The 23,736-nt window shown below is 48.1% G+C and overlaps 1 protein-coding gene across 9 annotated transcripts in view; it reads right to left on the minus strand.

Annotated features, from left to right (window-relative positions):
* The window catches only part of magi2a (membrane associated guanylate kinase, WW and PDZ domain containing 2a), a 181,203-nt gene that overhangs the window by 37,342 nt on the left and 120,125 nt on the right, over window positions 1-23,736 (minus strand). For all 9 annotated transcript variants that reach the window (XM_056424401.1, XM_056424400.1, XM_056424399.1 and 6 more), the window contains exons 6-9: window positions 20,100-20,179; window positions 5,347-5,404; window positions 4,168-4,289; window positions 2,836-3,018 (exon numbers count right to left, since the gene is read on the minus strand). In XM_056424401.1, coding sequence (XP_056280376.1) covers window positions 2,836-3,018; window positions 4,168-4,289; window positions 5,347-5,404; window positions 20,100-20,179 — 443 coding nt within the window. The remainder of the gene's footprint in view (window positions 1-2,835; window positions 3,019-4,167; window positions 4,290-5,346; window positions 5,405-20,099; window positions 20,180-23,736) is intronic.

The following is a 23,736-nucleotide window of genomic DNA, read 5'->3' on the forward strand; positions in this document are numbered from 1 at the left end:
TTTTCTGTTTGTTTTTTGTTCAAAAAAATCTAAGAAACCACTTTGAATCTGTAGACTACTGCTTAATAGTCTTATTATTGACACTTTAATGACAATTGCTCATATACTGTAAGCCTAAATAAGTATATTTATTATTTTCGAACAAAGATTAAATGGTATTTCAAAAGTGTCAAAAGTGCCCCTAATTTATTTTTAAATGCCCCTGGGGGCAAAAATTGCCCCCTAAAAAATATGTAAACGTATATTTCTATCGTTCTGATACTTGAAGCCTATGACACCGTAAAGACATGAGGATGAATGTGAACCCACTTCAGGAGAGCTGCCGCTGGCAGACGCCTTACAAACATAAACTCTCACATTTCAACAGCAGCTGTTGTCATGATCTCAGAATTAGAATACGCTTCGTTAAAGAACCGCAAAGGAAACGGCGTTCAGGAACAGATGCTCGCTCGCACCGGCCAATCAGCATCGACTTTGATTTCACAGCTAGAAACATGACCACAAGTAAACATGATGTAAACATGACCACAGGTACACATGACCACAGGTACACATGACCACAGGTAAACATGACCACATGTAAACATGACCACAGGTAAACATGACTACAGGTAAACATGACCCCAGGTAAACATGACCCCAGGTACACATGACCACAGGTAAACATGACCACATGTAAACATGACCACATGTAAACATGACCACAGGTAAACATGACCACAGGTAAACATGACCACAGGTAAACATGACCACAGGTAAACATGACCACAGGTAAACATGACCACATGTAAACATGACCACAGGTAAACATGACCACAGGTAAACATGACCCCAGGTAAACATGACCCCATGTCATCCGTGTCATATCACACTAGAAAGAAGACAAGTGGCTGACATGTTTTATTTGCTCCCTGCAGTATTCTGCGGCGTAGATTAAAAGAAAAAGAAAAACCTCGCTGACAAATAAACGTTCCCACACAAAACAAAGCGCTCCACAGGCTCATCTTTCCACCGGATTACTAAACACGGCGTTGTGTGCTCCGCTGTGCAGGCGCCACGCAGCTTTAAAAAAACCAACTGAAAAACAAAGAAACAATGGGCACACAAGTGGGAACACAAGGCACGCTCCACTTTAAAGTCTGACAACCAGCACTGCAGCCCGGGTTGATTATAAAAACAATTATTTCCTAATTGCAGGTATAATCGTGGAGCTCTTCAGAGGGCGGGCGGGCGAGTGTGTGTTGCAGAGAGAGAGAGAGAAAAACAAAGATCTTTCATCATTACTGAGGAAAAGCATGCGCCTCTGTGATTGACCCTCAGCCTTGTTAACCACAAGCTGTCCGACGCGTGAGCTGGAAAAACAACAATGCACTGCCGACCCCTCGGAGGAACACACGAAAAACAAGGTCCTCTCGCTGTCGGATGAGTTTAAACGCTCTGCCGGGGGGGGGGGGGGGGGGGGTGACACACGGGACTTTTTAATTAATCCGGGTAAACGCGGGCGACATTTGCCTTGAGCACTAGTGTCAGAATCGATCGTTTGAGAGAGCACGCCGGCAGAAAACAAACGGCGTGGAGCCGTGACCTCCAAGTGCCCTCGCCGAGTTGAACAGATCCTTTATGCTTTATGACCTCGGTGTGTGTGTGTGTGTGTTTGTGTGTGTGTTTGTGTGGGGGGGGGGGGGGGCACTGCAGCAGACAGGTTTGCTTTTATGTGCCAATTTTTCGTGACATCTGCTTCTGAATCTTCTGTCCCGCCCCCCCCCCCCCCACACACACACACACACACCCCACCCCTCAGTACAATGGAGGTGCATGGAGATTGATTTATTCATTACTTACCAACGTCTCCATCGACCTGTTTTTGTTTGTTTTTTTGGACTCGCCGCAGATTAAATGATTCTTAATCTAAATTGTTTATCGAGAACAAACACTCTGAATCCATTCGGCATCCCCGGGGCTCGGGTGGAAAATTCCCGTTTCTGCTATTTGGGTAAAATTACCCTTTAATAAACACATATGATCACAAGTGAGCCGAGACAAAAAGCCCCTCAGCCCCCCCCCCCCCCCCCCCCCATATGTCCACATGTTGAATCTTGCCTCGGTGTCTTATCTCATACAAGCGGAGCACGCGCTGTGGCAACGCTGAGTTACGGCCGTTGAGACTCCAGCTTTCAGTAAATTGTACCAACAAACCCACTGAATGTTGTATTTAATGCCTCTGGCATTTAAGCTAAGCTTCTCCACTTCAAGCTAACTGAGCCCAGCAAAAAAAAACATCACAGCCAACACCTCGAATTCCTTCCTGGGAAGAAACACAAAATATCTTGGCTGGACAAAATATATTTTTGGGAGGGGGGGGGGGGTGGAGGGTGGAGGGTGAGATGGAGAGGACGAGGAGACAGGGGGGGGGTGTAGGATAGTTGAGATGCGAGAGGGATTTGTTAGTTATTTCGGGTGAAAGAAAAAAGAAAAGAGAGAGGAGGGGATGAGAAGACCGACCCTGAAGGCGTCGCCAGCTCAGGGTCGACGCTACGCTAGCTGAACAAGTTCCACACACACACACACACACGCGCACGCACACACACGCGCACGCACACACACCTCGCCATTTCTTCTCCGAGAGGAATGAGTCACCGGGTGAAAACTTAACATCGTAACCGAGTTTCTTCGGATGCTCGCGGATGAATTCAACGACACATCCTCGTTCTGCTGACATTTACGGGGGATTTCTGTAAACCTCGACACATTCTCTCTTCGTCCAGCTCATTTGAACACCTGTGCTCATCTCAACGAAGACACGCGTTCATATCTGTCGGCGTGTGCGGGGCTCACCTGTGACCATCTTCCCGTCGGCCGCGGCCGGCCCGTCGTGGATGACGCTCTTCACCTGGAGGAATTCGTCCGGCTCGTCGCCTCCGATGATCGTGAAGCCGAAGCCCATGTTGCTCTTCTGGAGCGCGGTGGACAGGAAACTGCCTTTCAGCTGAGTGGGGTCCCGCGTGAACAGCGGCTTCTCTATGAAAAACAGACGCGTAAACAAAACGGATGAAAGCGCAGAAGAAAATCAAATGGATGCCCAGAGGCAGAAAAAGGGCCTCGGAGCTGGTGCGGGGCAGGGCTCAGAGGGGGGAGGGGCAAAGCTGATCCAGGTAGACACAGGTGTAGCCACGGGGGGGATGGAGGAGAGGGAGGAGAGAGAGCCTCACTGGAATGTACACAAAGTGTAACCACGGAGACAGGCTCTCGACTCCAGACTACTACGTTTCTATGGAAACGAAGCTCCACTCCACCGGTCCAGACTGTGTTTTTTTTCTCCCTTCCTTTCTCTTTTTCTAGCAGTGCATCCCACCGCTACGGCGGCGCGCTGGGATTAAGCCAATATAATCCCATTCATATGACCAACAGGTGCCATCCTCAGCCGCCGCCGCTCCTCCGGCTCAGAAGAACTCGCCGTTGTGTCTCGCTGTCAATCAACAGAAACAACCTCGTTCCTAACGAGAAAATGGGAGGACATAGATATTGCCTGTTTGCAAAAAGCAAATATTAACCCGCATAATAAAAAAAAAGCGGCTCATCACTAACCCCTGAAATATTCCGGCGCTCGGATCGAGATGTTCGAGTTCTTATTCAGATTTTTCTCAAGTTTCACACGGAGAATGTTTGGACAGCGATTTATGAATTTGGATGTGGACACGAAGGTCTTTCATCTCGCATGAGTTATGTAAGCCCATATCTATATGCAAAGCTTCCTTCACATGAACAAAGCGCTGCTTTGGTGAGCGACACGAGTAAAAGTTATTGAGTTTGGAAGTTGTTGTCGGTCAGTTACACGCAAACAAACTCTGATGACGAGTGAACGTGAATATAATCCACCAGAATGTGTCAGCCTGCAACTACGTCCCTCAAACTCTCTTCATTTTCAAATAAAATAAAAATGTGCAATAGGTCAATTTATATGAAGAGAACGACAGGACGACAGAGGCGGGGCATCAAATGGTGACGTGTATGTTTTAACTGTACATGGTCCTTTTTAAATAAAGATAATAATACAAATACTCATGTATAAGACACCTTTTGGGGCTTAAAAAAAAAAAAAACTGAAATGAAAAAGACTGAGCTCGACTTGGCTGCATGAGACCACCAGCGTGATGAATGGGGTCTTACCTCTGTAGATGGTGGGAAGGGGCAGTGAGGACAGACCCTGGCTTTGCATCTGCTGCTGCTGCTGGACTCTCCTCTTAGCCTCCAGCACTGGGTTCTCAAACTGGGTCCTTCTGTTTATATGGCTGTGATGAGACCGAGAGAAGAAGAGAGAGAGAGATTTGAGATTCAGCAAAGATCAGATCAGCAAATGGCGGCACGACAGCAGATATCGCTGTGATGATTAATTAAATGGTCCCAGGGATTATGTAACAAAACAGAGAAAGAGAACAACCGACTGACTCTGGGCTTTTCTTCTCGTCTTACGAGCTGAACTACGTGAGCCGGAGGCCGGGAGGAGACCTGCACGCCGGACGCAGACTTCCTTTAACGTCCCACGACGTTCCCAATTTAGTTTGCAACTCGGGGAAGATATCGTCAACGACTGCAAATAATGTACGTCTGAGATAATTAGTCATCATTAGATACTTTCCTCACTGTCTGAGGCTGCGCACACACACACACACACACACACACACACAGACACACAGACACAGGCTTCCTCCTCTCCTTATCTTTTAATGAACACCCCAGTGTCGTGGTGCTAATTACAAAAACAGCTTGACGATATTTTTTTCCGATCGTTACATAATTTCAAGGTCTGGCAACTTCTATCGTGATATTTACATGACGACAAAGCGGGAGAGGGAGGGAGGGAGAGAGAGAGAGAGAGAGAGAGACATAAGAGAGAGAGAGAGGGAGAGAACGAGAGAGCCATAAGAGAGAAAGAGAGAGAGACATAAGAGAGACCTAAGAGAGAGAGATCATCCTGGAGGTTTTTCTTGGGAAAGCCAGATGACTCTCTCTGCAAGTCTAAAAATAGATCCTCGTGCCGACGCCCCGAAGTGGAGAGCATCCAGCCAAAGAAATGACACTTCTGAACGGGGGGGAGGGGTGAGAGGGGAGGGGGATATAGATGCAGCGAGTGTTTGAGACATGAGCATCACACAGAAATATGGATAAGCACACAGAGGCGAACAAACTTCCTCCCCATGCAAACAAACAGCGAGTCGACGGAGGGAGGGAGGGAGAGAGGGAGGGAGGGAGGTAGCGACGGCTTCCTGTCTGAAGAGGAATGTGATTAACTCGGCAGCACCGGGCCACATACAATCAAATAAAATCAAAAAAATCTGGAAGACTTACTCCACATAGTAGCTGCCGTAAATGGGGTCATCGATTTTCTCCCAGCCGTACGGAAGCTCTGTGGGGGGGTAAAAAAGCACAAGAAGAAAAGATCCGGTGAGACGACCGTAAAGAAGCGGCTTCGTTTATTCAAAGAACGAGCAACGCGACCCGGAGCTTACATGACCCCAATTACCGGGATGCTGACGCGTGTGTGACCACGTGTTCACCGGAGGGCCGTTAGTCGCACTATTCTGAAATCGTAGCTGAAAAATAAATAAATAAATGGGATGGCCAGAAAAACGTTTTCCTCAGCAGCTCGTCACATCGATTGATTTAAAAGGGGCGAGACGCTCTTTTAGATGCATCTTTCTCCGAGAAACAAGTTGCAGAATAACCCCAGGTATTGATAGAGCTCGTGTGTGTGAAGTTAAACCAGTGACATATTAATGCCCTGCGTCTCGTCTGGGTTCTGACCTCGCTGCCTCCAGGGTGTCGAACCTTCACGGGAGCGACTGGAACACGTTGCCATTGGTGATCACCAGTGCTTGAACTTTTGCTTTTTTTTTTTTTTTTAAAGGAAAAAGTGTGCAACAATAAATGGGTCCGTCGTGACTTTCAAGCGAGAAGCTTTTCTTTATTACCTTCGCATTGAAAATGCCGGAAGGTTATGTTTTGATCGCCGTGTATTTATTTATTTATTTGTATGCGTGTTATTCGCAAAACTCAAAAAGTATTGAACCGAATCACATGAAATTTGGTGGGATGATTGTTTATTATCCGGGGACCAGTTGATTAGATTTTGGGATCGATCGGGTCAAAGGTCATGAATAGGTCAAAATCTTTCGCAGAACTCAAAAAGTATTGAACCGAATCGCATGAAATTTGGTGGGATGATTGTTTATTATCCGGGGACCAGTTGACTAGATTTTGGGATCGATCGGGTCAAAGGTCAAGGTCAAAGGTCATGAACAGGTCAAAATGTTCTTGAATCGCATGAAATTTGGTGGGATGATTGGTTATTATCCGGGGACCATTTGATTATATTTTGGGATCAATCGGGTCAAAGGTCAAGGTCATGGAAAGGTCAAACTCTTTTTTTACCATAGCACGATACATTTTTGTCCAATTGGCATGAAACTAATGGCAAAATGTTCATAATTCAATGCCCAATCTTGTGATATGCGAAGGTATGCGCTCTACCGAGTGCCCATTCTAGTTACCTTTGTATTGAAAATGCGGAAGGTTATGTTTTGATCGCCGTGTATTTATTTATTTGTATGCGTGTTACTCATATAACACAAAAAGTATTAAACCGAATCGCATGAAATTTGGTGGGATGATTGGTTATTATCCGGCGACCATTTGATTCGATTTTGGGATCGATCGGGTCAAAGGTCAAGGTCATGAAAAGGTCAAAATCAATTTATATCCAATTGGCATGCAACTAATGCCCAAATGTTCATAATTCAATGCCCAATCTTGTGATATGCGCTCTAGTCCCGTTCTAGTTCATGAATGCAAATGAGGCCGAAGGGAATGCCGTCATAGTTCTGCAGGTTTTTCCTCACAGGTCAAAGTTGACGTTGGCGCTAATTGAAAAGTGGGACGACCGCTAAAGTTATGACCTTCAAATATCAACAATCTACACAGTAGTTGTTCATTTCCCTTCAGAAGCACATGTGTCGACTCGAGGAAAAGTAAGGGGTCGTCGAGGTCAACGGCGATCCATTCAGCAGGTGTTTAGATGTCGTAGTATTTCCGTGGCGGCTATAAAGTACCTGCTATATGCGGCGAGTCGCTCTGACTTCAAAAAGCACTGAATGAATTCAAGGTCACGGATGTTTCTGGGCTGGACCGCCGAACACGCTGCCTTCATGATCAAAGCTGAACTTCCCTAAACCGATCTCACAGTCATCAGTCAAAGCCGCCCTCTCCTCCTCCTTTCCGAATCCCACAGCTTCTCCAGCTTCTTCCTCCTCAGGGGGCCAGCCCTGGTCGAGTGTAATCTGATACACAAAGTATTGTTCTCACTCAACGGTTTCCTTTTGAGAAAACAGGAAGAAAACTGCGTCAACACCATCTTCCCGAATGCAGTTGTTTGAGCATAACGGTGTGATCGCTCTCGACCGAGCTCCCGCCGGGGCTGTTGAAGCCGAGCGGCGCCCCGGAGCTCGGGGACGGCGTGTTCCGGGGCAGCGGCTCCGAGGCTTTGGTGAGCCACGGCGCAGAACGCTGATCGGGATGAGAGCGGAGATAAACGGCACGGAGACAAAGAGCTGCTCCCGAGTCGGACCGGGAGGGATCAGCGGCGCAGCGAGCCCGGACGCCGTGGTCACGACCACGCCGACGGCCTCGATTACAGACCCAGAGAGTTCCATCGCTCACACACACACGTGATATAACAGGTCGACAGCCCACAGGAATACCTCCTGTGAACATTCCTGAGCCCCATCTCCACTCATTAAATATGAAAGAGTGTTTCATGTTCTCACCTTTACTGGGCGTCACACACACACACACACACACACACACACACACACACACACACACACACACACACACACACACACACACACACACACACACACACACACACACACACACACACACACACACACACACACACACACACACACACACACACACACACACACACACACACACAAAAACACACACTTGCCCTCCCCATCCTTTTGCAAATACACACACTTGCGCATACGCACATGCACACAAAAACACAAACACTTGCCCTCCCCATCATTTTGCAAATGCACACACACACACACACACACACACACACACACACACACACACACACAAGCACACACTTGCCCTCCCCATCCTTTTGCAAATGCACACACATACATACACACACTTGCGCACACGCACAAGCACACAAAAACACACACATGACCTCCCCATCATTTTGCAAATGCACGCACACACACACATATACGTTACGTTACTTACTTCACACAAGCACACACTTGCCCTCCCCATCATTTTGCAAATGCACACACACACTCGCACACAGACGCACACACGAATGCGGGAGATCAAAGGGCTCGTCTCTCCGTGATTTTTTTTTTCTTCTATCAAAACGTCCACGAGACGATCTGCAGGAAGCCAGAGGAACGACTCCGGTGGGTTAAACTCGGGTCTTCTCATCGCCGTGGATTACGAGGACGTCGTGCTCATCGCCTCAAAATGAGAAGCATCTGGAAACAGCAGCAAAGAAACGATCAGCCGACCAGCTGAGTGGAGTCGGCGTGGTAAACAAACACAGGCTGGATCCCTGGAGAAACTCTCTCTCTCTTTCAGGGGTCCACGGCTGAGAAAAAGCTGAAAACCTTCGATCGAAATCAATATTCTTTTGGGAAGTGAGGCTGAACACGTGAGAAAATCATGTTGAGCATTTCCAGATGTTTTTTTTTATACTATGAAATCATGAAAATAAGTTTGGGAACACCTTATGTATCTTAAATCTTCTGCAGCCACTTCAAATCAGAGGATTTACCTTTTTGAAAAGAGGAAGCAACGCGTTACCTCTCTGAAATAAAAACAGATGATTCTTAAAGACACCAACAGGTTGTGTTGCTCAATATCACAGAGCTTCCTCCTGGCCTCCGTCTCTCTCCTCCGTACTGCGGCTGTTTTACAACTGAATGCCCCCCCCCCCTCCTCCTCCCCCATCCCCAAAAGATCGCTACTCACACTGAACTCAGGTGGATCGTCTCTTTGCTCCCTCTTGTTTTGTTTGGCTCCGCTGAGTGTCGTCTCTAGCCTCTCCGTCAGCTCTGCGTGTGTGTGTGTGTGTGCGTGTGTGTCACAGACGAGTCATGCTGCATGCGTTCAAGGAGGAAACGTCAAGCCGCTGTGATTTCCCCCCCGAGGCGAGCGGGGAGATGTTTGTCAAGTCACGACATCCACCCTGCGGTCGCGGGTGGAGCGCCGCTTACCGCCAGCAGGAGGCATCCTGGCATCTCCCCCCACCATTTCTTCTCTCCTCTCCCCTCCCCCCCCCTCTCCCCCCGGCGCCACTCAATGATATCGCTCCCCTTCACCTCCTCCGTCTCCATCGCTCCTCCTCCCTTCGAGTATCCTCTCATCACGCAGTCTCACAGAAGGAGCCGGACTCCTTTTTTCTTCTTTTTCTTCCTCTTCTTGTTTCTTCTTCTTCTTCCGCTTCCTCCTCCGTCTTCTTCTCCTCCTTCTTTTTCTTCTCCTCTTCCTCCTCCTCCTTCCTCTTCTCCTTTTTCTTGTTCTTCTTCTCCTCTTACTCCTCCTCATCTCCTCCTCCTTCCTCATCTTCTTCTCCATCTTCTCCTTCTTCTCCTCCTCTTCTTTATTCTTCTTCTCCTCCTCCCCCTCTTGTTCTTCTCCTCCCTCTTTCTTCTTCTCCTCCTTCCGCTTCCTCCTCCGTCTTCTTCTCCTCCTTCTTTTTCTTCTCCTCTTCCTCCTCCTCCTTCCTCTTCTCCTCCTTTTTCTTGTTCTTCTTCTCCTCTTACTCCTCCTCCTTCCTCATCTCCTCCTCCTCCTTCCTCATCTTCTTCTCCATCTTCTTCTTCTCCTCCTCTTCTTTATTCTTCTTCTTCTCCTCCTCCCCCTCTTGTTCTTCTCCTCCCTTTCTTCTTCTCCTTCTTCTTCTTCTTCTCCTCTTCCTCCTCCTCCTTCCTCTTCTCCTCCTTTTTCTTGTTCTTCTTCTCCTCTTACTCCTCCTCCCTCCGTCGAGAGCTTGGATTTGGCTCTCGACGGAGGCGGTCGCACTTTTCTCCCCCTCTCCTCCCCATGATCTTCCCCTCCCTGCTTGGCTCTCTCGTCATGTCTTGTCTGTCTCTATACTTGTGAGACTCTCTCCGCATCGCTCTTCGAACTAAAAACCATGGACGTAATCAACTGGTCCTTAAACGCAATTGACACCATCTTCTCGACGAGAAGCTCGGGTTCGGGGGAACCTGCCTGTCCTGCTGGGACGAATGTTGCTGGATACACGATGGACGCACGATGGGCGAAGTGGCGGGTCTTGTGCCTAGCACCACTCTCCGTGGAGGACGTAGAAGACATCTACATATTCGGAACTTTGATTACAGGATTTCTGCTGTTTGGATTTGGCGCTGCCCTGGCTTATCGGAAAATTAAGGAAACGGTGACAGCCGTTAAAAGCCCCCTAAGGCTGCCCGACATGATTGACGCGTTGGGCAGAGTTGTTGGCACTCAGACTTTGGCATTAAACCGTCAGAATGACAACATCGTGGAGAAGCTGACGGCTCTGCAAATGAAATTGGATCGATTTGAAATCCTATTGGCAAACGGGAGGAAATTGGAGGAATAGTGGGTGCGAAAAAACTGAATTGCAGCTACTGGAAGACCAAACAATCCCAATCTTATCTGCTTTCGGCTCCCTCTACCAGGACGGGCCCAAGGCCGTGACTGGAACAACAACTCCCCCGAAGATCACTGAAGCGAGACTCTCTCATTCCCATTCCCTTCCCCCTATCCACAGACACCTGTGGTTGTTTTCTCCCCAGGCCCCTTCAAGGCCATCTCCATGGCAACGACCATCTTGTGGACTGAGAACTTTGTCTGTTGTGGACTGGGGGAGGACGATACACCGGGCCATTCACACACGAACTTAACAAACTGAAATGCACTCACTACCCCCCATCCCACGCCGCCTGCTTTGCCCCCAGGGTGACAGGGCGGGTCTGCGTCCGCCGCCGTGGCCGTGATGGACCGGGCTGGCTGCTTGTCGGTGCTGGTTACCTTCTGCCCCAATGACGGGGCTATCGCCCAGTCTTTGGATTACCTCCCCTCCCCCCCTTCCTACTCGTTGCAAGTCATGTCTAAGATGTATGTGCTTATGTGCAATGGTGTTTTTTGTTTCTCCTGCTCCCACACTGTACCCCTCTAGGGGCATAGTCGGGGGGTGGCTTTTTCTTTTTCTCGCCTCTCTTCCCTCATGTTATGCTGTCATCTTTCATCCACCCTTTCCTAGATGGCGCCGCGGACGGCGCCTCGGTGTCTTGGTGCGCGATTCTTGCACCTTCCGCCAAAAAAAGTTCCTTGGCAATAAACCTGTTTCTGATTCTGATTTTCTGATTCTGATCTCCTCCTACTCCTTCCTCTTCCTCTTCTTCTTCTTCTAAACAGGTTGAGGAACCTCTCGGATAATGCAGTTGTTTACTCGTGTCCCGTTTCCTTTTTTTCCCTCTTCCCCATCCGTTCTTTTCATCCCTCTATCGAGGAGGAAACCGGCTGAACCGTATTATTTTTATGAAGCCTTTTAAGGTCACGGAAAAAAGAAATATTGATTCCTTTCTTCTCCTCCTGAATGCGGCACTGTGCCGAGCTTCATTTATTATGTCACCTTTGAATTCAAGCGGCGAGTTTCGTGTGAACAGCAGACCACAGCTAACAAAAAGAAAACGCTGGCCAGGGTGCGATTTGAGAACACACATTTGGCAGCACGCAACAATGAAGTATACAATACATACACTTATAACCTCGCGGTTCACACTCACCTGCTGCACAATTATCTCAACTTCAAACTGAGAGTCTCTGAAAAGCCCCGACAGACAAAGAACACGTGGCAAAGGTACGACGCTGGCCACGATTAACAACGTTTCCTTTCAGAAATGTCACTGAAACCACAGGCCGACATGGGATTGCTTGTGATTTTGATATATATCCCATAACCTGACCCGCACAGTGGTCGGCTGCTCCTTCTTTGATGAAACCTTTTGTAGAATACTTTAAAAATAATAAGTTTCCAACTCCACACGCACAGACTTTTCCTTCTTCACATTTTCAAACTCATATTCGTCAAACTACGAAGGCACTCGAGGCAATTTAGTTTCAGACTTCACACGGCGTCAACCGGAGCTACACAGGCTTTATGCTTTAAAAAAAAAATACATTTCCTTTACATATCCTGCACAGCGGTGCTTCTCGATAACCTTTAATTTCCTCAAGTTGAACTCTTACTCCGCGCTCGGGAAGTTACAGGAGGGAATAAATATAATAACTCCAGCGGCTGATGGAGTCGGCCGCAGTTCAGGCTGTTACCCGGTTGGTTATTAACATCAAAAAATGTAAAATCAATCAAAAATGGCGTCGGAAAGGGAGGCGATCAACCGTAATCTCTCAGAATATCACTCAGGTTCAAGCAAGGTTGCAAACATAATTAATAGACGCGTCTATAAAACAGATACAATTAATGTGTCATAATTATAATCCCCAAAATAGCATCTTCTACCCCCCCAAAAAGTGGAGCGAAAAAACCTTCATGAAACGTGGGAGTTTTTCTCCGAGTCTCTCCTATCGTTGTTATTAATAGTCATATTCAATATTTTTAGACAATGCCAGCAGAGAACGAGGATCACATGAATAGTTCCTCCAGCAGAGACAGAACCTGAACAGAACATACTACCTGTGAATTCAATTCACAGCGCGGTCCACGTGTTGCATGGCACAGAACCATGAAGCCGTTTATTGTGAGATTATCCAGGGCTGCAGGTCAGAGGAGCGGAGCTCAGCTCGCCTTCCCAGCCTTTATTCTTTATTCCCATCGCTAGTATTTATGTTCACGGGAACCAAAAGACGGGCCGTGCTAAAAAGAAAATGACTGATGCACAGACGTAAATATTTCGGCATAAGCCATGATTTATAAACCCGGCTCCCCGCTCAGTCAACGAAAGGACCGTCACCGTCGCTGGCCGGTCCTGTCGGATGCGATATCTCAGAGCGATATCTCAGAGCGTTTAAAACGATACCGGTGCCTGAACCGATGTTTAAAAAAAATAAAGCACAAAATGACAATTGTTCCTCCTGTAACTACACCGTCACTCAGTACCTGTTCCTACTGTAACTACACCGTCACTCAGTACCTGTTCCTCCTGTAAGACTCCGTCACTCAGTACCTGTTCCTCCTGTAAGACTCCGTCACCGCGCTCGCCACAGACGAAGTGCACCGGCTCAGTCGTACTGACGATGTCAGATAATCATACATCTGTTTCCAGCGCGGTGAAACTACGCCGGCTGGGACAGGATTCGACAAAGATTAATGCACTGAGAGATATCCGCATGCATTCACATCAGAAGCCAACTGACTTGCCCCCCCCCCCCCCACACACACACACACAATGGGGGAAAAGGCTCATGGTTCAAGTCTTTTAGAAGATCATTAACAAACCAATACGTCTAAAGCGTGACAGGAAAAGTCAACGCGACAGCCGACATCTAATCAGTTGAGTCACTCGCTGGCAGCGGTGTTCCTCCTCCTCCTCCTCCTCGCGGTGCGCGCCGCTCAATTTCAATGAGATAATTTGTATTTCTTTATTTTCTCGCTTGTTTTTTGCTTTCAAAAGCACCGGCGCTGGGGAGAGACGCGTTGTCCTCACATTCCCCTCCAGCGCGCGGTCCCCACGGTCTCCGTCTCGGAGCGAGCCGACGACAATAACTTAAGCTCCGGAATGAAAATGAGGGAGAAAAAAAAAGGGGAAGAAGAATGAAAAAGAAAGAAGAAGAACTGAATTCACTCGCGTGGAGCTAATCAGGACATTCCAGGGACAGAAGGAGACGCAGTGAACGGGAACCTGGCACTTATTCTCTCCTCTCCTGCCTCCAACGTCCTGGTTTATTTGGCGAAAAAAACGAAACCAACAACTTCGAGCTTCCAATTTCTCCTCTTCCACTTTCCATCTGCTCCACCGAACCCTCCCACCGTCCCCGTGGGGTCAGGAGGGGAGGGGGAAGTGCTTTCTCCGTGGGACCCTTTCACAAGAGGATGATTACGGGAAGCAGCTTGTTTTATATCGGCTGTCGACGAGATAGGAGGACGTACGAAGATGAATTGGATTCAACTAATTTCTAACTCAATTAGTGCCAAAACAGACAAATTGAAAACAGATGAATGAAGATAAATATCAGCATTGGTCGTGTTGAAAGCAATTGCGTGACTCGTTTGGCAACACACTGATTGGAAAGATAATTTGAGCATAATCAAGGTGGGGAAGATGGATTCAATCATAAAACACAATGTACAGTAATAGCATAACGGTTGAGGGAAAAATAATCACTTGATTAGTCAATAGACAGAAAATTAATCTTCAACAATTTAGACAATCAAATCTTTTGTCTGGAACATATGGCAAAACAAAGAATCGAGGGGAAATTAACATTTTAGGCTTTTAGGATCTGTTGGTTGGACACGTTTGAATATGTTTTGTGGGAGATTATAAAGATAATATGTTTGATATATCTTCTCATACATTTTTCTGGAAATTGAGAAAGGGGTTGAAAAGAAAATAACCAAGTTGCGCGTCATATTTTAAAGCTACGATGAGGAACTTTTCTTAGTATTGATTTTGGCGCCCCCTGTGGACAAAGCCGGTCAGTTCAGGTTCCCACGTTACACCAGAATCTGTATTTGTGCTCCAGGAAACCGTTTCAAAATTACGTGTAATGCGCAGGTGTAATATAAAACTCAAACTGAAACTTTTTAACGGGGCTTAAACACTCAAACTCAAAAAAGTTGCATCGCTTAACCCAAACAAACCCCACAATGCATCAGTCTGTCCCAACACATTTATCTCTACTGACGTTGTACATCTTGAATAGAATAAACAAATATACAAGATATAGTTTTATAAATAAAAATAAATAGAAAAAAAGGCTCAGAAACTTCCCAAAAACATCTGGACGCTGAAGTTCGTCGCAAATATTACTCAAACAAAACTAAATAAACGATTTTTCGCGGACTATATTTTACCTGTGGATTAATACACGTTTGGTGTTCTGGTATTTTTGAGCGTGTGTTTGTGGGATGGGCTCAAAATAAACTGACGCGCCAACGTTGATGGTCGTGAAGGAACACGTCACCCGGTGCATGTGCATGCATTTAAATATGACAGCGGACACCTGAGGGGTACGCTTAAGATCAATCCAGGTACGGTGTGCTAGACGAAAAAGATTGTCAGCGTTGTCCATCAACTGGAACGTAGCCAGAAAGACTTGAAGGTGCAGCTCGATGTCACGATAACCAAATACCACACAAGTGTTGATTCACCACCCGGCTTCAGTTGGCTTGGATGCAGTGTAAACACAAATCCATCGCAGCTGATCCACACACACACACACACACACACACACACACACACACACACACACACACACACACACACACACACACACACACACACACACACACACACACACACACACACACACACACACACAGCTAATTCAGCATTCATGCAGCCTTTTTTTTTTTTAAGCCTCCTTCCAATCTCCAGGCCTCAGGCGTGCTCCGCTGGGGATGTTCTCAGAATACACCCATCAATCACGCTGCAGACGGCGGCGCCGGCGCCCTCCCCTACTGCAGGAGTCTCAAGGTGAAGGAGGGCGCTGCGTCTCCCCCGTCTCTAATCACACACACACACACACACACAGATACACACACATGTGCGCGTGCACCGTGGAAGGATTCTGTATCCCCAAACAAAAAGCCCCTCCTCCTCCTCCCTAAAAATAAAACTCACAACAGGTGTAAGGTTGCACTGAGCTGACTAAAAGGACGACTCGGCGAACAGGAGAGGTGACATTTCCAGAGCGGGAGCCTTGTGGCGTCGCACGCGATGAAACATCTGCTTTTTGTTCATTTATGCCTGAGAAAAGAAGACGGGAGTAAGAAGACACGAGCCCTGCTCGGTGTCACCTGGAGGGGGAGAAGATCGGGAGCGTGAGCCTGTAAGAGACGAGAATAACCTTTTGCCTGTGAAGCGCCCTCACACGACCGCGATGAAATCACACGTCCTGGTTTTTAGTCGCCGTCTGTTTCCATACGAGCAAAGTCTGAAGCGCGGGACCGAAGACAAAGCGGCGCTCCGATAACGTGGAAATCCCCCAAACACGAGCGGCATCATAGGTATAATCCCTGTGCGTGACTACGTTTGTTCCTCTACTGTACAGCCGGGGGGGGGGGGGGGGGGGGCGTCGTCTCTCCTCTGGATGTCGTCTGAAGGATGCTGGGGGGTGGGCGATGGGGCTCTCACTCCCTGCTTTGGCACACCTGACGTGGAACATCAGGCGGAGAAAAGAAAAGAATACAGTGAAGCGTGACGGGGATGCTCGGTTTTATTTGATCTCAGCCAACACATGTGGAAGGACGGGGGGATGAAGGGGGGGGGGGGGGGACAACAAGCAACTTTAACCCTCTTGTTACCTTTAGGGTCAATTTGACCCCATTCAATGTTTAATGTCGGTGTTCTTTGGGGTCAATTTGACCCCAGGCTGTTTTTCACTGTGTCAAACATATAAGAAATATCAACTTTTTAAATATATTTAAAGGGCTATTTAGGTAGTCAACAAACAAACATAAAGTACCTCACACTTAAACTTGGGAAACAATATTAATTCTAATAATTTTCTGGAGGTTTTAATTGCTGGGGTCAAATTGACCCCGAGGGTAAAATATGTTATTAAAAGTAAAGGTAACAGGAGGGTTAAGAGCGGGTGGGTGGGGGGGGGGGGGGGCGGGGATTAAAGCAAACAGCCTGTCCTCATTCTTTTTTTTTGTCGACTAAAAGAAGACGAGGACACAGGAGGGGGACAGAGATGGATGTGTGGAGGCAGGCAGGGAAGGTGGGAAAGAGGGAGGCAGACATATGGTGTGTGAGTTATGTAACAACACGGCGTCCGTGACGCCGCCGCTCCTCCTCCGAAACACACCGACGTCAACGCGCGAGGGAACGGGTCGTCTGTGCCGGCGGTGGACACGTTTACTCGCGCGTTGCATTTATTAGCATCGTACGCTACTTTTTACCATCGTTTCGCAATATTTCACGGCGAATTAATGTACTTTCTATTGTGATGAGAAAAAATAAAGATCCGGCAAGTCATCCGAATGAGATAGCATCTCATAATTATGACTTAACATCTCGTGATTATGTCTCACTGTCTCATAATTATAAGATAGTATCTCATAATGACTTGGAGGATTTATTTGTTTTCATCACAGGGGTGAAAATGAAAATGGGTTTCCATAGTGAGGCAGGTAAAACTATTTTAAACGTAAGATATGTGTCTTATGATAAATACATTGTTAGATTAAACAAATCAACGGTGTTTGATTAGGGAAAAATAAGCTTGACAAATGATACTTAGGCCTCGTAATATCAGTGATAATACTTTATACGCAATGAACTACTGGGATGTCCGTAAACATCCATCACAGTTGACAGACCGACTTCCTAATTGAACTATACGGGATTATTCCCAATATTTTGGATACTCTTTTGAATTTTACCTCCACATTAAGTAGTTAAAATAATCTTTAAAGATATTTTATGACGATAAAACTTACACAAAACATGGTTTACCTTTTATCGGTGTACTTCGTGGTGAGGCTAAAACTCAGTAAATGATCCGAAATACGTCTGATGTTCACTATGCGCCAATACGCGTCGGCACGTTTTAATTAGCTCTACGACTTCCGTACACACGTACGCTAATGGATGCATTACAGGGACAGGAGCCAAGAGGTTAGGGGTCATCAAAGTTATTACAATTCATCTTGAAACCTAATCGAGTTTATGGCCGTGAGATATTCAGCCTGGGCCACGAAGGATGACAGACAGACGTGTTTTATGGCAAAGGAACACCACCTGAATGACTTTATGACCAGACAGTCAGCCCCGACTGGATGAGTGTGACGGACTTCGTCCAATGTTGTTCAAAGTATGAATATCTATTGGCTCAACAATCGTGTGTGTGTGTGCCTCCCCACTTACAGACCTGCAGCCACCCTTGAGCACTACACTCCCTGCAGCTGGGACAAACCGGATTAGCTTCCCAACCGGATCAATACCAGTCCTCACAAATATCGGCACATCTCGTCCGGTGGAGTGTCCTTGGTGGATACATAGGATTGGAAAGGGCCGGAAATCACATTTTGAGTAATTCCTCCGCCTTCGTTTCATCGCGTTGGAGATCCGTCTCCCTTTTAGTGTTTCGAGGATGCGAGAGAACGGGGAGATTCAGCGACAGCACTTTGGAATAAAATGCGAGATCCGGAATGTAATTCTACTGCAAAGATCAGAACCAAATGTGTCAACAGGAAGCAGTCGTCGTGATAAATGCCATCGCACACACTGTAAATACCTCCTTCTCTCACTCTATCTCGCCGCAGTCAAATGGTGTCTGCAAAGACCGCTTAACATTTGCTTTGTCCGGGCAGCAACCCTCCGGGTTTGAAAACGTGAAGCTGATGCGGAAACCTTCATTCTCTCGAGTGGCCAGCAGGGGGCGGAAAAAGAAGTGTGATTGGATAGAAGTCTATGAGAAAATGACTCCTCTTCTCTTTTGATTTATTCCCTCACTAAACATTGTAAACGTGACTTTATGGTTTCAATCTGTAGTTTAGAGTCTTCTTTAAGACAGCGTGATGTTCATTTAGTAAATTATGGTCCCACTGTCCGTGTTTTTTGACCCTTTTCACAGTGTAGTTGCAGTTCACGAAAGTTAATCGTTGTTTTGGTCACCTACCGTTGTGTTATTCATGTTTAGTTGCAAGTAGCTCCAAACTCAGGACTTCAAAACGGCAGTTCACAAACATCACAGTGTTGACGTCTTCTATACGGGCTCTGGACATAAAACCAGAAATACTGGACACATCCTAACTCGATGATGCTGCTCATTGGATAGTTCCGGGTTATTACAATGCATCTCGTTGGCAACATAAATGTCTTTACCAAACTTCACGGCAAACCGCCCACTAGCTGTTCAGATATTTCGATGTGAACTAAAGTGTCGGACTGACTTTATTTTATTTCAATGGAAATGGACTCCTTTGAGGTTTGAGGCTGTTAGTCAGCGACTAAATAAGCAGTTTGACGGCATCACCTTTGAACATCAAACGAAAGAAAAGTACCACTGACAAGTCACACACACCTTACACACACCAGGCAGGCTGAGGCGAAAGCAAAGCGTCATCTGTGAACTGTTTTCAGACTGCTTGTGTGTCATGCCAAATGTATTTTTAGAGAAACTCAATCCGTGTGGTTACACCTACCAGGAATATGCACCCAACGCCCCCCACCCCTCCCACCTTGGACCTCCACCAACACAACCACTCGCACCGACAAAACAAGAACAACGACTGTCTTTTCTCATTTGCTGTCTATGTCCATCTCCCAAAATCCACCTCGCCCGTCTACAACTCCGGCGATACATCTCCACCCGGTCGCACACATGAAGAAAAGACGAACGGCGAAGTGGAGCGCGAGGGCGAGGGCGAGAGATGACGCGCACGTATCTGATGGACGCTCGTCTAGAAAGCCGCCGCGTTGAGATTCATCCGTCTCCTTTCTCTCTGCTGTGTGTTTGTTGTGTGCGTGGGCGGGTAAAGGACACTTCACACATTACCCTGAGAATAAAGAAGTCTTTGTAACCTCCAGTCTCTTTGGACCTGCGCTTTAAAAACACACATATCACGGGGCTTCCTATCCCCAGTAACACACACACACACACGCTGTATAACTCCGAAACAATTTTTAATCCTACGCCGGCTCACGAGAATCCGCCAGTGTCCCTCGAATGAACTGAAGTCGGGTATGAAATCATCTCACTATGCATCTCGTCAGATCAACAGGCGGAAGGTTTAAATCTTGAAAAATGAACGCTGTGGGGAACCCGTGTGCAATTAAAATGTCCGAAGACGAGGAGCAAGAACAATCGTAAAAGGAAATATCGAAGATTAAAGACGCGGCACTCACCATCCTCTTTGCATTCCTCGGGCGGCTTTGCCTTCTTGGCTAGCCTCGGGTCCAGCCACGATGTTGTCTTGGTGTTGTGGCTGTGGAGAGACGACAGAGAGAGAGAGAGAGAGAGAAAGAGAGAGAGTGAGAGGGAGTGTGATAGATGGCGAGAGAGAGGAGACTTGGCAGAAAGAGAGAAGGAGGTCGGCGGATTCTTAATTCGGCCACAGAATCCTTTCAGAGGAGAAAGATGAGACTCCCTCGTGTGCCCGCGTCGGGAAAAAGGTGACGAGAGGAAGAAAGAGAGAGAGTGAGAGAAAAAAAAAAGGCTTTTAAGTTAACAAAATGGCAATCAATACTTTTAATTTGCTTACTGTCTGTCATTAGCAGGCGGAGGAGGAGGAGGAGGGGAGGAGGAGAGAGAGGAGGGCGGCGGAGGGAGGAATGGCGGGGAACAGCTGTGAGCTTGGCAGATTCATCCAGAGCCTCACGCAGAGAGCTGGATCCAGATCAGTTATGATGTGCCAGGGAAACTCGATGCACCTCCACAGTTCAACTGAAGCTCCGGAGCCACAATGGCCTCCCTTCATGGCGACAGTAGAGGGGAGGAGGAGGGAGGGAGGAAGGGGAGGGGGAGGAGGAGGAGGGAGGCGTGCACACAAAGTGCCAACGGAATAGAAACCGAGGTGGGAAAATGAAGGAAGACGATCCCGGCAAGACGCTTTCTTTTTCGAGACGTTCAAGCTCTGCAAACTGTTCGCTTGACTTTCACTTATTTACCAAATGATTGTTTTGTTCCAGTTAGCCGTTAAGTACAGATTATTAAAAGGCTCCAATGACAGGAATCACAATCTATGTTAAAAAACAACAACAAAGCTCTGTAAGATATGAATCTATACATTTATATGTTTCTTTGGCCAAAGCTATGTGAAAATAAAACATCTCATATATTATAAAATAATGTTTACCATGCCCACCATCTTACTGTTTACAGTTTACTGTGTTAGCATGCTAACTCTGAAGGCTATTATACAGACACTTAGCAGGTATAATGTTTACCATGCTAACCATCTTAGTTTACCGTGTTAGCATGCTAACAATGACAAGGCTATTATACAGACGCTTAGCAGGTATAATGTTTACCATGCTAACTATCTTAGTTTACTGTGTTAGCATGCTAACTCTGAAGGCTATTATAGAGACACTTAGCAGGTATAATGTTTACCATGCTAACCATCTTAGTTTACTGTGTTAGCATGCTAACATGCTCACAAGGCTATTATACAGACGCTTAGCAGGTATAATGTTTACCCATGCGCACTATCTTAGTTATATTTCATCCTTCCTGACCGCCAGAGGCGGTGCTTAGCACTGGATATCTTCCGTCTTGCGCATAGCAGGTCGAGTATTAATAACAACAAAGTCACCCGTGACCTCGGATGACCCGCCCACCGGGTATAAGTTCCGGTGTCATCCCGAGATCAGTTCTTTTTCATCTTCTCGCAAACGCAGGCATCAGCTAAGGCTGAAGTTTAACTGAAGCTCGTCGCGGGGAGCCTTGTGACCAAATGGTCGGAGTTGCGATCCGTCGCCCTCCAGAGGCTGCGACGAGCTCTCCTCTGAGGAGGAGGACGTTGCGTTTCTCTACGGCGGTCCGTCGAGGCGGACCGGAGAACGCACAAGTCTTTTTCGGTCTTCACCAGAGCGCCTTCACCGCGAAGCTTCAATCGGGTGAGATCGAATACAATTGTTGCCTATGACGGCATATCCCACAGGAGCAGAGCTCTCGTTCCTGCTAACTGTGTGCTAACGGGAGCACGTCCGCTCGGTGCTGCTACACCGGCGCGACCGGCTCTCTGTAGCGATTGAGATAGCGTGTGTGTTGACTTTGGTAGCATTGCCGCCGTGCATAGCTAGCAGAGTGTGTCCACTCAGGCTAACGGAGCCTACGCTAAATCCGACAGCTACTTCCTGTTCCACAGGACCTCGGCCCAAGTAGTGGAGCGCTCTCGCTCAGGCTACTGGTGGGCGATTACAGCGCTAACGAGCGCGTCCGCTCGTTGCGGCTGGATGCCACACTGCTCCACCGCGACCGGCTTCCAGTGAGCAGAGCGTCCCGCTCAGGCTCACCGGGGGGACGCTAAGGAGGCTATAAGTCGATACTGATGCATACTGCACATGTACCTCCATGACATCGCCGCCGTTACAGCTAGCAGAGCGTCTCCACTCAGGCCAACTAATGCCACGCTAATGCTGACAGACCAGATGAGTGAAGAGTGTCCTCACTCTCTCACTAGACATGCTGTTTTCTGACCCGTGTTCACGGGATCAGCGTCTACAGTAGCGCAGAGCTCTCGCTCAGGCTTACTGGGAGGCACCAGCAAGTACAGTTGCCATACTAGTGGAGAGGGTCCTCGAAGAGACCTGCCCTTTCACTACGACTGTGTCCACAGGACCTGCTCCCCCGTAGCACAGTGCTTTCGCAGGCTACTCGTGGGATGCTTGTAATTACAGCTACTGTACTAGTCAAGCGTGTCCTCACTTCCTCTCTCTAAGAGAGAGGCTGTTCTCTAGACCGCTTTCTAAACTGTCTTCACGGAACCCGTTTCCACAGTAACAGAGTGCTCTCGCTTAAGTTTACTGATAGGACACCAGTAATCACAGCTACGGTATTGAAGAGGTGTCCTCGCTCTAGACGGACTGTCTCTGTGCTGCTCGACAGGACCTGGGCCACAGTAGCGGAGTGCTACTGCTGCGACCCTAGCTGCTACAGCTACCGTACTAGCGAGGCCAGCGTCCGCGCTCTACCCTCGCTAGACGGGCTGTCTCCATCCTGCTCCTCAGGACCTGGGCCACAGTAGCGGGTGCTACTGCTGCGACCCTAGCTGCTACAGCTACCGTACTAGCGAGACCAGCGTCCGCTCTACCCTCGCTAGACGGGCTGTCTCCGTCCTGCTCCACAGGACCTGGGCCACAGTAGCGGGTGCTACTGCTGCGACCCCCAGCAGCTACAGCTACTGTACGAGTGAGGGCAGCGTCGCCTCCCTCACTAGACGGGCTGTCTCTGTCCTGCTCCTCAGGACCTGGGCCACAGTAGCGGTGCTACTGCTGCGACCTAGCTGCTACCGTGACAGCGAGACCAGCGTCCGCGCTCTACCCTCCTAGACGGACTGTCTCTGTCCTGCCCGACAGGACCTGGGCCACAGTAGCGGGTGCTACTGCTGCGACCCTAGCTGCTACAGCTACCGTACTAGCGAGACCAGCGTCCGCTCTACCCTCGCTAGACGGGCTGTCTCCGTCCTGCTCCACAGGACCTGGGCCACAGTAGCGGTGCTACTGCTGCGACCCTAGCTGCTACAGCTACCGTACTAGCGAGACCAGCGTCCGCGCTCTACCCTCGCTAGATGGGCTGTCTCCGTCCTGTCCTACAGGACATGGGCCACAGTAGCGGAGTGCTACTGTTGCGACCCCCAGCAGCTACAGCTACCGGACGAGGACGGCCAGTGGTGGCTGATACCCTCACTAGACGGGCTGTCTCCGTCCTGCTCCACAGGACCTGGGCCACAGTAGCAAAGTGCTACTGCTGCGACCCCCAGCAGCTACAGCTACTGTACGAGTGAGGGCAGCGTTACGCTCTCCCCTCACTAGACGGGCT

Source organism: Pseudoliparis swirei, chromosome 10 (genome assembly GCF_029220125.1).
Source record: "Pseudoliparis swirei isolate HS2019 ecotype Mariana Trench chromosome 10, NWPU_hadal_v1, whole genome shotgun sequence".
In the NCBI taxonomy this organism is placed as follows: Eukaryota; Metazoa; Chordata; class Actinopteri; order Perciformes; family Liparidae; genus Pseudoliparis; species Pseudoliparis swirei.